Source organism: Spermophilus citellus, assembly GCF_964194105.1.
Source record: "Spermophilus citellus genome assembly, chromosome: X".
Taxonomy (NCBI): Eukaryota; Metazoa; Chordata; class Mammalia; order Rodentia; family Sciuridae; genus Spermophilus; species Spermophilus citellus.
Window position 1 is genome coordinate 64597936 of NC_138190.1, and position 14904 is coordinate 64612839.

At 37.8% G+C, this 14904-nt stretch overlaps 2 protein-coding genes across 2 annotated transcripts in view; one reads left to right on the forward strand and one right to left on the reverse strand.

Annotated features, from left to right (window-relative positions):
- Positions 1 to 458: 458 nt before the first annotated feature.
- COX7B (cytochrome c oxidase subunit 7B) lies at positions 459 to 5843 on the reverse strand. Its single transcript, XM_081276841.1, has 3 exons — positions 5684 to 5843; positions 2878 to 3002; positions 459 to 657 (listed from the first exon to the last, which is right to left on the reverse strand). The coding sequence occupies exons 1-3, from the start codon at positions 5721 to 5723 to the stop codon at positions 580 to 582; spliced, it is 243 nt and encodes an 80-aa protein (XP_081132967.1). The 5' UTR covers positions 5724 to 5843; the 3' UTR covers positions 459 to 579.
- Positions 5844 to 11799: 5956 nt separating this feature from the next.
- The window catches only part of MAGT1 (magnesium transporter 1), a gene marked incomplete at its 5' end in the record, with an annotated part of 37873 nt that continues 34768 nt past the window's right edge, over positions 11800 to 14904 (forward strand). The window contains one exon of the mRNA XM_081277325.1: positions 11800 to 11997. Coding sequence (XP_081133451.1) covers positions 11800 to 11997 — 198 coding nt within the window. The remainder of the gene's footprint in view (positions 11998 to 14904) is intronic.

Consider the following 14904-nt stretch of genomic DNA (forward strand, 5'->3'; position numbering starts at 1 on the left):
ATCCCTAATATGCTAAAATTCAAAACCTCTAATTAAGGTGAATATTCCAGAGAAGCCAAATAACTAGCTATGCTTGACACAACCTAGTAGTTCATTTTATGGGACCATTATTCCTTGGCTGTGATGACATCCTAAATTCACTAAACCAAGAGTGAAAAGGAGTTAATAATGCTGAATCAAAATATAAACATGAAAGCTAGAAAGCAGTAGACATAATCAATACATGGGCCAAACTTAGCTCAAAGATGATCTAAATAGCTCTGCTATTGGTTATTCATTAACTATAATTCTAGCTTACTATAAAGTTGACTTCCAGATAACTAAATTTCCCTTTCATACTACTTCAAAGAAGTTATTTTAAAAAGTGTTATAGTATTTTGACTTTAATATGAACCCAAAGGGTAAATAAATGAAAAACGAACAGCTTAGTTCATTTACAAAGGAAAGAAAATCTACAATGATTGTTTCAAGCAAACTTTATTTCTTCAATAAATGCCATATTTAGTAGGTACACAGTGCTTTTACTTGGCATCAATTTTGAGTTGGTTTTGAAATTCAGTATTACATCAGCTGGCATGATTACTGATTTCTCCACTCCTTTGGGGTGACTCTGCCAACAGGGGACAGGTTCCATTCTATTCCAATTTGTGTTGCTGTCTGTAAGAATGAAAATACTGTCAGTTATACATGTTTAAAACCAAATCCATGTTCTCTTGGAGCCTACATCTTGGAAGTGATAAAGATATTTTACTCTAAAGGTTATAAATATACAGAAACTCACCTGGGATATAGTGCCCTCATGTAGGTCAAACCTAATTGTTGTCCTAATTCTCCAGAGCAGTGCTATTCATTAGAACTTCTAAAGATGAAGGAAATGTTCTATATCTGTGCTACCCAGTATTGTAGTCACTAGCCAAAGATGGCTACTAAGCCTTGAAATATGGCTAGTATGAGTAAGAAAACAAATTTTCAAATTTTACTTAATTTAAATTTACACTTCATGGTGCCACAGTACCTCCTCAAATATTGCTTCCCTCAACCACAACTGATAAATAACTGCCAAAGACACTTTGTAATTAAGAAGTATTTAGCTGGGGTTATGGCCCAGTGGTAGAGTGTTTGCCTCCCATGTATGAGGAACTGGGTTCGATTATCAGCACCACATGTAAACAAATAAAAGGTGCATCAATAACTAATAAAATATTTAAAAACAAAAATATTTAAATTCCAGGGGCTGGGGCTGTAGCTCTGTGGTAAAGCGCAGACGTCACACGTGTGAGGCGCTGAGTTCGATTCTCAGCACCACATAAAAAATAAAGACATTGTGTCCGTGTGTAACTTTAAAAAAAAAGATGTATTTAACTTCCAAAATCTCCTCTAATCACACATTTGTTAAATATTTGTTTACCATAATTGAGTACACATTGATTTTTTTTAAGAGAGAGTGAGAGAGGAGAGAGAGGAGAGAGGAGAGAGAGCGAATTTTTAATATTTATTTCTTAGTTCTCGGCGGACACAACATCTTTGTTGGTATGTAGTGCTGAGGATCGAACCCGGGCCGCACGCATGCCAGGCGAGCGCGCTACCGCTTGAGTCACATCCCCAACCCCCCACATTGATTTTAATACTTTATCTTATTTCAGGGTTGGGGGTAGATATCAGTGGTAGAGCATGTGCTTAGCATGCACAAATCCCGGATTCAATTCTCAGCACCAAAAACAATCAAAAAACAAACATTATGTCTGATTTCAGAAAAATCAAAACAAGAAAGTCTAAATACAGCTTCTTTGTTTATCAAGGCAACAGCTGATTTCTTTTAAACCCTACTTATATATTTATTTAAAATTTCAGGACTCCTACTTTATCAATTAATAGTGACTGGTAAATAGATTGTTAACTGTAAACTGTAGCCAAGTGCTGTATTGCACACCTGTAATCCCAGCAGCTTAAGAGGCTGAGGCAAGAGGATCTTGAGGTCAAGGCCAGCCTCAGCAATTTGGTGAGGCCCTAAACAACTCAGCAAGATGCTGTCTCTAAATAAAATACAAAAAAGGTCTGGGAATAGTGGTAGAGGCCCTGGGTTTGATTCCCAGCCCAAGAAAAATGACCAACAGAACTAAAGATGTTTAATCTTAAAAGAGAAGATTAAAGAGACATGATAGCAATTTTCTTTTCCTCATCTTTTTTTTTTTCCTCTTGTGCTAGAGATTGAATCTATGGCCTTGTATATGCTAGGCAAGTGCTCTACCACTGAACTATACCTCCAGCTCATGATATCAATTTTCTAATATTTAATGTCTGTCATCTGGAAACATGATAGATCAAAATTTCTATATTGCAAATGAACAACAGATATGCAGGAAACATTTTAACACAATGATAAGATCCTTTTTACAGATGCACAATTTGCAAAAAACCGCTCTGTGATCTAATAAGCAATTTGTGACTGGAAATATTAAGAACAGAAGATAGGTGAATGCTGAATATTAAGGAGGAAATACTTGTACTGGGTAGATCAGATAATCTTTCAAGTCCCTCCTAACTACATATGTTTGTTTGTTTGGGGGTGTTTTTTTTTTTTTTTGGTGGTTTTTTGTTTTTTGGGTTTTTTTGGTGCTGGGGATCAAACCCAGGGCCTTGTGCATGCAAGGCAAGCACTCTACAAAGTGAGCTAAATCCCCAGCCTCTCCTAACTACATATGTGTAATACTTTGTTAAAACATTTTTTAATACATGGAGCAAAATAAGAATAAGAAATATCTAACAAAATTATTGGAACTGGGGGTATAGCTCGGTGAAAAGTGCTTGCCTATCATGGGTAGGCCCTGTGTTCAATCCCCAGAACCACAAAAAGAATTATCAATCAACAATACTTACATATGTCCATACAGAAATACAGAAAATGGCTCCACTAGCTAATATGGCATTACCATATTTGTCATGGAAATCAGGTACACGTTTCTGGTGACTCTGCCTTGCCATTGTTTGCTGAATGCTTCGAACTTACAGGAAAGAAAAAAAAAATTACATAAGTATATCTATCAATTATCAGGAAAAGATAACACATGTAACTGATACTGCCAATTAAAAAGTCAAGGAAATTATAGTATAACAGAGTTCAATAAAATGTTAAAAAAAACATTGCAGCTAAAAACACAGTAGTATACTTTGAAATGCATCAAAAATAAGATCAATTGACAAATGGACAGATGTGAATAAACAAATACAGCAATATAACAATCACAGACTCTACATGGTAAGTATGTGGATGTTCATCATGTAATTCTTCCAAATCTTTTCCGTTTGAAACTATTCATAATAAAACGTAGGGGGCAAAAGCAAGTAACAAGTGATGCCAATAGGGCTGGGGATGTGGCTCAAGCGCTACCGTGCTCACTTGGCATGCACGGGGCACTGGGTTTGATTCTCGGCACCACATAAAAAATAAAAAATAAAGATGTTATGTCCACCGAAAACTGAAAAATAAATATTTTTTAAAAATTCTCCCTCTCTTTAAAAAAAAAAAAAGTGATGCCAATAACATCACTAAGTGGATGGAACTTGGCTTCTACTCATTAATTTGAATATGTATAACTTTAATTTTCACTCAAGTTAACAACACTCAACAAACTTAAAACATACAAAGGCAAATAAACTCAAAATAAAATTTATAGCACACTAAATGTTAGTGACCTTAAATTATTACTACAACAAAACCCTCCAAAACTAAAGTAATCTGGATATTTAAGATATTAATATTCAGTAAGGCACGGTGGTACACTCCTGTAATCTCAGCAACTGGGGAGGCTAAGACAGAAGGATCACAAGTTCAAGACCAGCATCATCAACTTCAAAATAAAAAAAATATAAAGGTTTGGAGATGTAGCTTGGTGTTAAAGTACACCTGGGTTCAATCTCCAGTACCCCCCCACCTCAACAAATTATTAATGAATAGGGCACCACACTGTAATAGAATATATAAAAACATGAAAAAAACAGATATCTGTCACCAGACAACTTCCAGACTGAAAAAGGATACTACACATGAAGACACAAATCACTACAATATAAGCAAGTAGAATTAGCTAAGCACTTTGAATGGCAGATAGGTTTTGGTTGTTAATGTGGGAAAGAGGCAGAGACAGAAAAGCTCTGTGTACTGGAAAATCAATTACATTTAGTTGAAGGACAAGGTGCATTTTTTTCCTAGGCTGGGGAAGACAGTAGGGAAAGAAACAAGAGATTCTGGAAGTTTTTTTTTTTTTTTTTTTTCCTGCCTCTCCAAGTTAAGTAGCAAGTCCTTATTGTTATAAAAAGCCTCAAAATGTGTGTATGTATATGTATACATACACACATCAAAGTATGCTGCATACTAAAGAAATAGCAACATTTCACATTCACTAACATTTAAGAATACAGTGGTTTCTATGTGGTACAACAGGTTATTTCATGATAGTCATTTAACCTTTATTTTTTGTTCTTCTAACTATCTTAGCTTTCATTTTCATCTTTAAGAACTCACATCCAGGATGTGCAAATTTACAAACATTTCACAATGTATTCTGTTCCAGAACAGTTAAAAAAAAAAAAAAAAAGCGTGTGTGAATTCCACACTGAAAGAAACAGAAAAGCATTCCTAAGGTACCAGATTTCCCCACTTGCTTAAAGGGCAAAGAAATTATGATTACCAAAAATTCTGACTTAAACAGATTACCCAAGTGGATTTCTTTAGATCTGTCCTCTGCAACAAAATATGATTTAGTTAACATACATTGGTAATTTCATATAATCGTCAACAATCCTATGAGGCAAGTTTTATCTACTAATCTTTTATAAAGCAGAAAACAGGTTCAGAGATTAAATCATTTACCCCAAGTTAAAGAAATAATGAACACCGGCTTTTGGCATATGAAACCTAATAGGGCTACTATTTTTTCATTTATTTTAAAAACTGCTTGAGTGTTTAGAAGACAGTCAAGTAATGCTCCTAATGTAAAGTTAAAATTAGTATGGCTACATTAGTAAATGATGATTGTATAAGGTCACCTTCACTCACATTACTCAAGGTCACCTTCAGTGCAAATCAAATATGGAAATAAATTTTTTCTCTCCAATCTAGTGCATTCTCAGTTCATGATGCTGATCTCAGATTTCCCTGTATTTGCCTAACTTCTAGATAAAAAAGATAACCATGATTGCTCTCACGGCAACTAATTTTCAGTTAACAACACGCAAATAGCTTTTTAAGTCTACAAGGCTACCATTTAGGTCGTCTCCTGGCCATGAAAACAGGTGAAGAGGTGGGTTTACAGTTTCCTACAGTTACAGCTGTAGGGACGGGAGAGAAGGTTCTTCTATGTGTGGTTAGAAATAAATGTGGATATAAAGCTAAAATGTAGGACATCACTTTAGAAGCGAGAAATAATCAAAGAGTAGATAGGTTACAAGACTAAAAATGCAGTACGAGGATATGACTCCAATAGCAGAGACAGAGCTAGGAAATGAAACAAAAACACCGGACGATAAAGCCAATGCTACGGATATCTCCCCAATGACTTTGGACGAAGTAAGAGACAGCATGTAGAATTAGAGGGCCAGGATGTTGGAGCAAGAAAAACGAAAAGACCACGAGGACACACGGATATAAGGCTGTTGTAAATGGCTTGCTCACGATTTTGCTCACCTTGGAGACGACTCAGAGCATTTTTGGCCAAGGGAAACATGGTGGAAGTGCAGAGGGATCTACCGTAACTGCAGGTGCTGCTTTGAAGTAAATTCGCTCCAGGTACCCTTGCAGAGAGCCCTGAAAAACAAAATGGCTTTGGGAAGGAATCCTTAATGAGATTTGGTAAAGCCTCGCGAGATTTGTAAGGACCTATAGAAATTGTAATCCTTATTACCGCGAGAAAAGATAAAAGCCTTTTGGGAAATGTAGTGCGAAGCTTTATAAGTGACACGTGGTGATATTTAATTTAAAACAATGAGAGAACATCTTGAAGCTAGATTTAGAACTCTATAATGGAAAGCTTAGGCACTGACCTTAAGCTGAATCACCTAAGGCACCAGCTTCAAGACGGTGTTAATATTCCAGAAGCTTGGGTTTGGTATATCGCTCCACACGACTTTGTTCCTCTTTCTTTTCCAACAAAGCTAACTTGTGCGGGGGAAGGGGTGCACGCCTGTAATCCCACCTGCTTGGGAGGCGGAGACAGGAAGATCACACGTTCAATACAACCTCAGTAACTTAGCGAAGCCCTAAGTAACTTAGTAAAACCATATCTTAAAAATGAGATTTTTTAAAAGGGGGGGATGGCTGGGGATATAGCTCAGTTTGTAGAGTGTTTACCATGCATGCACAAGGCCCTGGGTTCAATCCCCAGCATAAAAAAAAATGAAAAATTAAAAAGGAAGGTGGATGCGGAGATAGTTCAGCAGTGGTAAAGCACCCTTGGGTTAAACCCCAGTACAAAAATAAAGACTAGCTTGTTTGCTTGCTTTCTTTCACTTTAGTTCTCATAATACTACATATTAACTGATTAAATTTTAACTTAGCATATGTGAGGCCTTGGATTTTAGCCCCAGTATCAAACAAAATGAAAGCATTTCTGTACTGTATGGATAAATATTTGGTAAAACAAATTTTGTAAGCTCTTGATTTAGAATATTGGCCAGGGGCTGGGGATGTGGCTCAAGCAGTAGCGCGCTTGCCTGGCATGCGTGCGGCCCAGGTTCCATCCTCAGCACCACATACAAACAAAAGATGTTGTGTCCGCTGAAAACTAAAAAAATAAATAAATATTTAAAAAAATTCTCTCTCCCTCTGTCTGTCTCTTTAAAAAAAAAAAAGAATATTGGCCAGTGTTCACAGTACAATTCTTTCAATTTTTATACGTGTTTGGATATTTTCATAATAAAATGTTAGGAAGGGGGCCATGCCTTGTTTTTTGTCCTGGGGGTTTAACCCAGGGGTGCTTTACCACTGAGTCACATCCTCAGTCCTTTTTACTTTTTTTTATTTTGAGGCAGGTTATCACTAAGTTGCACAGGGCCTCACCAAGTTGCTGAGGCTGGCATTGAATTTGGAATCGCTCTGTCTCAGCCTCCTGACTCACCAGGATTAAGGTGTGTGTCACTGCACCTGGCACAGCCCTGAGTTTTAAATTTCCATTTTTTAAATTTTTGGTTAAATATATATAACATAAAATTTACCTTCAGTGTACAGTTAAATGACATTAGGTACATTCTTATTGTTGTTCAACAATCATCCCATCTATCTACAGGATTTTTTCATCTTGTACAACTAACCTGATTTTACATTTGGATTGTTTATTTATCTATTTTTGAGGTAATGGGAATTGAACCCAGGGGTGCTTTACTACTGAGATACATCTCCAGATAGTTTTTTTTTTTTTTTTTTTTTAATTTTTAGATGCTCTCCCTAAATTGATGAGACAGTCCTGGAACTTGTGATCCTACTACCTCAGCCTAAACTGCTGGGATTACAGGTATGTACCACCATACCAAGCTATGTTTTGTAAATTTAAAACATTAACATTATTTCAAAAGTCAAACTGTACAAACTGGTGTATTTAAGAAATGCATTCCCTTTCCAACTGTTCCACTCCACTTCCTCTATCTCCTGCAATTAACTAATTTCATTAGTTCCTATGTTTCCTTTTGCAAAAATGAGCAAATACACATGTATTTTGTTTTCCCCTTTTTTTGTACAAAAATCAAGCATAAAATCCATTATGAATTTATATGAGTCTTACTTATTCCTTTTTTATAGATGTAAAATACTCTGTGGTGTATATGTGTTATAGTACATTCAATCTGTACCAACTGTTTGAATATTTAGGTTGTTTCAAGAATATTTCAAGAACTGGGCTCAGTGGCAGAGTGCCTCCCTCTCACATGTGAGGCACTGGGTTCGAACCTCAGCACCACATAAAAATAAGTAAATAAATATTTGAAAAAGAATATCTCCATTATGAATAATGCTGAAATGAATAACGCTAGATTCCAAGAAGTGGGATTGCTGGATCAAAAGTTAAATTCATATGCAGTTTTGTTCAATATTGTCAAATAATACTCCATAGATGTTGCACCACTTTACATTCCCACCAGCAATGTATAGGGTTTATGTTTTCTACATCCTCATGCTTTGCTGACAGCACACATTGTCAAACTTTTGGATATTGTCAATATGATAGATGGATACCCTTTAAAACTTTAAAAAATTACTCTTCATTATTATTTTATATTTTAGCACTGAGAATTGATCCCCTGGACTTGCACATGCTAAGTACTTACTCTATCTCTGAGCTATTCCCCAGTCCATAATTTTTATTTTTTAAATTTACATGGCTGGAGGTGTAGCTGAATAGCTGAGCATATATTTAGCACACACAAGGCAGGCCCTGATTTTGATTTTTTTTAATTTTATTATTTTCTTTTCTTTCTTTTTCTTTTTCTTTCTTTCTTTTTTTTTTTCTTTTCTTTTTTTGGTACTGGGGATTGAACTCAGGGTCACACAACCACTGAGCCACATCCTCAGCCCTGTTTTGTGTTTTTATTTAGAGACAGGGTCTCACTGACTTGCTTAGCACCTCACTTTTGCTGAGAGTGGCTTTGAACTCGCGATCCTCCTGACTCAGCCTCCCCAGTTGCTGGGCTTACAGACATGCACCACCGCGCCTGGCCAGGCCCTAGTTTTGATCCCCAACACCCCAAAAAGAAAAAAAAACCTGAATGACATAGATATTATTTTGCTACTGTTTTTCCTTCTCTAGTGAAATCATCCTAGTTTTACAAACCAATGTAATAAAGCAGAACTGCACCAAATAAATGGAAAATTCTTCAGTAGTATAGGATTTTCATCATTTTAATTTTTTTTTTTAGTATTTTGTTTTAGTTGTAGTTGGACACAATACCTTCATTTTATTTTTATGTGGTGCTGAGGATTGAACCCAGCACCCCACACAAGCTAGGCAAGTGCTCTACCACTGCGCCACAACTCCAACCCCAGGATTTCTGTTATTTTTTTAATATTTATTTTTCAGTTTTTGGTGGACACAACATCTTTATTTTATTTTATGTGGTTCTGAGGATTGAACCCAGCACCCCGCACATGCCAGGCGAGCGTATTACTGCTTTATTTAATGAAATTTATAATCACAAAAGATTTAAAAAGAAGAAAAGGGTTGTGGTACATATACACAATGAAATATTACTCAGCCATACAGAAGAATGAAATTATGGAATTTGCTGGAAAATGGATAGAACTGGAGAATATCATGCTAAGTGAAATAAACCAATCCCCCAAACCAAAGGCCAAATGTTCTTTCTGTCTGATATATGGATGGTGACTCACAATAGTGTGTGTGTGTGTGTGTGTGTGTGTGTGTGTGTGTGTGTGTAGGTTCACCTGATTGAACAGAGGGGGATAGGAGGAAAGGAGGGGTGATGGGAATGGGAAAGACAATAGAATGAATCAGACATAATTTTCCTATGTTCATGAATGAATATACAACCAGAATAACTCCACATCATGTACAACCACAGAGTGGGAAGTTATACTCCATGTATGTATGATATATCAAAATATAATCTTCTGTCATGTATAACTAAAAAGAACAAAATTTTCAAAAGACAGCAGGACCCTAGGTATCTGAATAACTTCTTTTTTTCTAATATTCTTTAATTTTAAAAATTGATATATTTATGAGAAACAGTGTGATAACTTGATTCACATATACAATGTGTAAGGATCAAATCAGGGTGATTAGTGTTTCCATTTCTTTAAATGTTTATCATGAACCTCTTTGAAGAAAGCTAGGTATTTTGGGGGCTGAATAAGAAATAAATTTCTGTCTCATTTAGGCCAAAGGAAAAAAAATAGAAAGGGTTTATCTGCAAACACATTCACATCCATCCCCCAAACAAAATAATAAATAAAAAATAAGGCATTTGCTGTCTATTAAGTCCATGCTATTGTTTTAAGTAGTAAATCAAGGAGTTCAACTAGAAAAAAAAAGCAATGAATACACAAAAACTTTTAAAAATAATTATAACAATTTTTAAATATTTATTTTTTAGTTATAGGTGGGCACAATATATTTTATTTTTATGTGGTGCTGAGGATCGAACCCAGTGCCTCACGGCTAGGCCAAAGGTCTACCTCTGAGCCACAACCCCAGCCCCTAAAAAGTAATTTTTTAATATTCTTTTTTCACTGTTCCTGGCAGTTTCTGGGACACAAAAGGTATTTAAACTTTTTTTTAATTAAAATTAATAACAATATTGAATTTTAGTAATTTTTTAACATTTTAAAATTTCAATCTTTGCACACAAATCACCACTCAACTTTGTAGAACAGAGGAAGACTGGACTTGAAGATCGTCATTCCCCTCCTTGTGTCATACAACCCAGCAATTCGACGTCCTGACCCTTCCCACCCTCTGACCATTCCTGTGGTCCCTATGACCCAGCAGAGAAAGAGGACCAGGTGCAGTATCCACCTGCACATCATGCCCAGAGAGGAAGGTCCTTCTGCAATCTTGCCAACATGCTCTGGGTCGCATTTCACGGTCTGGACCACAGGGTGGCTTGTCTTTGTGTTTTTGTTTGGTTCACAGCAAAACTGCTGAAATTAATTTTGTAGTCCCTGAGGGAGCTCAGACGTTTGGTAAATGTCAGAGTGAGACACTGAGGAGCTGGGCGGGGAGCGCCGTGACCCAGCAGTGGACGTGAGGAATTATCATCCCAAGGGATGGTGAAGACAACACCTAGCAGGGTCGCAATGGCAGCAGCTCTTAGCCCTAGGAGCGTTGAGAGCTCCTGGGAATTCAAAGCTAAACTGGGAATTTAAACACAGTACCTTGAAGATTGGGAATAAAACCTAGGGCATGACTGTTCAATAATCTATCGTTTGCTTTCTGCCCTTGAGTCTTAAATTCTTAGGTACCAAGGAAGTAAAGCAAATTTGGCAGCGAGGAGAAAGACGTGTGCCTCATGTCTGAAACCCCACACATCAGTCTGGGTTTGGGACTGAGAATACCACCTTAACATTAAAATAAGGATCCCCTCCCATCTTTAAAATTTTTAGAGTTGGGCATTTTACCTACCTACCACCCAAACAGAAACACCTCCGAACCTATGAAACCTGTTTTGAGTGTGGAGGCGGCCAGTTTGGGCACTGAGCTCATGGAGGGAAAATCTAGAATCCTCCTGAACCGTGTACACTGCCACGCAGAAAATGCTCCAGGACGACAACGCGTCACGTCTGCTTGGTTAAACAAACTCCTATTTACATTTACTTTAGTTAAAAAAAAAAAAAAAACTCAGCTCTACTGTTTTTGCTTTCCTATTTTTACTTATTTTCTTCACTTTAAACTAATTTGGAGGGAGGATAAGGGACTAAGTGCCTATTATTCACGTGTCCCGTTCTTCTACAATATTAAATGAAAGAAGTGAATTTCGAGGACTTTTAAGTAAGTTTTCAGAAGAAAGAATCCGTTTAGCTGCTTCATGCCATTTTAGACTCTTCATCTGCAATGATTGCCAACTGCGCAAGCGTGCAGCATGTTTCAGGCTTCAGGCGCTGGGAAGTGCGACACCTTCATGCATAATGAAAGGGCAGGCCATCATTTTTAGCGGACCAATGAAAAGCTTCCAGATGAGCCTTTTTCTATTGGCTAACGAGGACCAATTAGAAGCGAACTGTTTTTTAGCGGGCGTCTAGCAGCTGCCCACTGTGACGTAATGTGAGGGGTTGCCCCGCAGGGCTGAGCTAAACCAATGAGGAAAGGCAAGGGGACGGCTTGCCTTTTCTCACGCCCCACCCTCAGATCCTGCCAGAGGAAAGTTTCGCTTACAGTGGGGAGACAAGCGAACATGGCAGCCTGTAGATGGTTTTGGTGTGTCTCTGTGACCGTGGCGGTGGCGCTGCTGCTCATTTACAAGGTTCCCGCGGCCTCTGCTCAAAGAAAGAAGGAGGTGAGGACGCGGCTTCCAGCAATCGGGTTCCCCCCCACCAAAAAAATGTGTAGGGCATAAAAGGCTCTGTTCACTCCTTCCTGTCCCTCTTTCCCCGCCAGTTTCTGTGCCTTTTAGTGTCTTCAATTCCGCGGTTTTCAGAAACTGTAACGCTTTGTTTTCTGGGGGTGTAATCTAACAGTGGGATGGAGTAGGTGACAACCTGGCGTCTCTACGCCTATGTATGTCTATAACTACAACTTTAGACACTTCTTTTGAGTTTGGGCCCTATCGAGTGTTGGGGTTAGGGAGTTCGATTTTAGAACCAGAGGGTAGAATATAAGTCTTTCCGTTGTAGGCAAATGTAACTTCCTTTATTTTTTTATTTTTATTTTTTTTTGGTACGGGGGCTTGAACCCAGAGGTGCTTAACCACTGAGCTACATTCCCAACCCTTTTGAGACATGGTTTCGCTAAGTTGCTGAGGATGGCGTCAAACTTGTGATCCTCCTACTTCTGCCTACTGAGTCTCTGGAATTACAGATGGGTGCCAGCCTAAATGTAATTCCCTTGTACATGTGTAACAACTCTTTTGTGTCATATTCATTTCAGGAATGTGAAAATTAGCCAGAGTGAAATTAGGCTCGGTTTATTACACTATCCAAATACTCAATCATGCAAAAAATAATAAGCATACTATGTATGCACTGTTCTAAGCACGTGGTATATGTAAATGAACAGAATTAAGATCCCTCTTTGTGGAATTTAAAAGCTTTAGGAAGTGGAGAAGATACAGTACTTTACTCAAAATTGAAGAATACCAACATATGAATTTTAACATTATGTTTTGAAATATTTGTGATTTAGAGCCGTGTGTGTATGTGTATGTGTGTGTATATGTGTATATATAATATATATATACACACACACATATTAGAGATCGAACACAGGGGTGCTTAACCACTGAGCCACACATCCCCAGCCATATATATATATATATATATATATATATATATATATGTGTGTGTGTGTGTGTGTGTGTGTGTGTGTGTGTGTGTATTTACATGTAGATGGACACAGTACCTTTGTTTTATTTATTTATTTATTTATTTATTTATTTATTTATATGTGGTGCTGGGATTGAACCCAGTACCTCACACATGCTAGGCAAGCACTCTACCACTGAGCTACAACCTCAGCCCCTCCCCAGCCCTTTTTATGTTTTATTTTGAGACACAGTGTCGCTAAGTTTCTTAGGGTTTGGCTAAATTGCTAGGCTGGCTTGGAACTCTCGGTCCTCCTCCTTCAGCCTCACAAGCCTCAGGGATTACAGGTGTGTGCCACCGGTGCCTGGCAATTTTTTACTTTGAAACAAGGTCTCACTAAATTGCTAAGGGCCTCGCTGGCTAATTTTCTGAGGCTGCCCTGGTACTTATAATCTTCCTGCCTCATCCTCCGGAGTCACTGGGCTTACAGGTGTGTGTCACTGCACCCAACTGATGTGCTTCTTAGCCATTCTTATGTGGAAAACAAGATGGAGAGCAATTCATAATATTATATGCTAGAATCCTTGTTTTATTTTTTTAATATATGTAAGTATGTATATATGCCTATGTAAGAATGACCTCTGTAATGGTACTCAATCATTCCTAACTCTGGGCAGTTGCTAGTGTTGATGAGGGAACTATTTCAGTATTTACCTTATATACTGGAATTGTCTAAATTTCTGCAATGGCCTCTTATTTTTTTGTTGTTGTTGTTACTGGGGATTGAACCCAGGAGCACTTAACCACTAAGCCACATCCCTAGCTTATATTTTTATAATGTTTTTTTAGTCGTAATTGGACACAATACCTTTATTTTATTTATTTATTTTTATGTGGTGCTGAGGATCGAACCAAGGGCCCTGCACATGCTAGGCGAGTGCTCTACCACTGAGCAACAACCCCAGCCCATATTTTTATTTATTTTTATGTGGTGCTGAGGATCAAACCCAGCACCTCACACGTGCTAGGCAAGCACTCTACTGCTGAGCCACAACCCCAGCACCCCCAACCCATTTTTTAAAATATTTTTTAGTTATACATGGACACAATATCTTTATTTTGTTTATTCATTTTTATGTGGTGCTGAGTATTAAACCCCAGTGCCTCACATGTGTGAGGCAAGCGCTCTGCCACTGAGCCACAATCTCAGCTCCTCCAACCCATTTTTAAAATTTTATTTAGAGATAGAGTCTTGCTAAGATGCTTAGCACCTCACTAAGTTGCTAAGGCTTTCTTTGAACCTGATATCCTGCTGCTTCAACCTCCAAAGTTGCTGGGATTATAGGCGTGTGCCACAGCACCCATTTTACTCACTTTAAATAAATAGGTGAAGGGTTTTTTTTCTTTGTTTGTTTGGTAGTACTGGGGTTGAACCCAGGGCCTTAGTGCATGTTGGGCAAATGCTCTACAATTGAGCAACATCTCCAGCCCCAAGGTGGGGGTTTCTACCAGTGAAATTATGTTTATTCATTTACTGTCTCACTGAACTAGAAGCAGAAGTGCCCAGCAGGAAATAAATTATTATTAAAAAGGAAGCAACATTGAGTTTTTTTTTGTTTTTTTTTTTTTTTTTTAAAGAGAGAGTGATAGAGGGAGAGAGAGAGAGAGAGAATTTTTTAATATTTATTTTTTAGTTTTTGGCAGACACAACATCGTTGTTTGTATGTGGTGCTGAGGATCGAACCCGGGCCGCACGCATGCCAGACGAGCGCGCTACCGCTTGAGCCACATCCCCAGCCCCAACATTGAGTTTTAAAATTTTTAAATAGTTAATGTAATTTATTCATTTTTGGGGGGTACCAGGGATAGAACTTGGGCACTCGACCATTGAGTCACATCCCCAGCCCTATTTTGTATTTTATTAGAGACAGAGACTCACTGAG

Coding starts and splice junctions, on each gene's coding strand:
- COX7B (XM_081276841.1), bottom strand. CDS start 5,723: ATGTTTCCCTTGGCCAAAAATGCTCTGAGTCGTCTCCAAG. Junction 3,003..5,683: donor TGCTCTGAGTCGTCTCCAAG/GTGAGCAAAATC, acceptor CTTTCCTGTAAG/TTCGAAGCATTCAGCAAACA. Junction 658..2,877: donor GTATTTCTGTATGGACATAT/GTAAGTATTGTT, acceptor TCATTCTTACAG/ACAGCAACACAAATTGGAAT.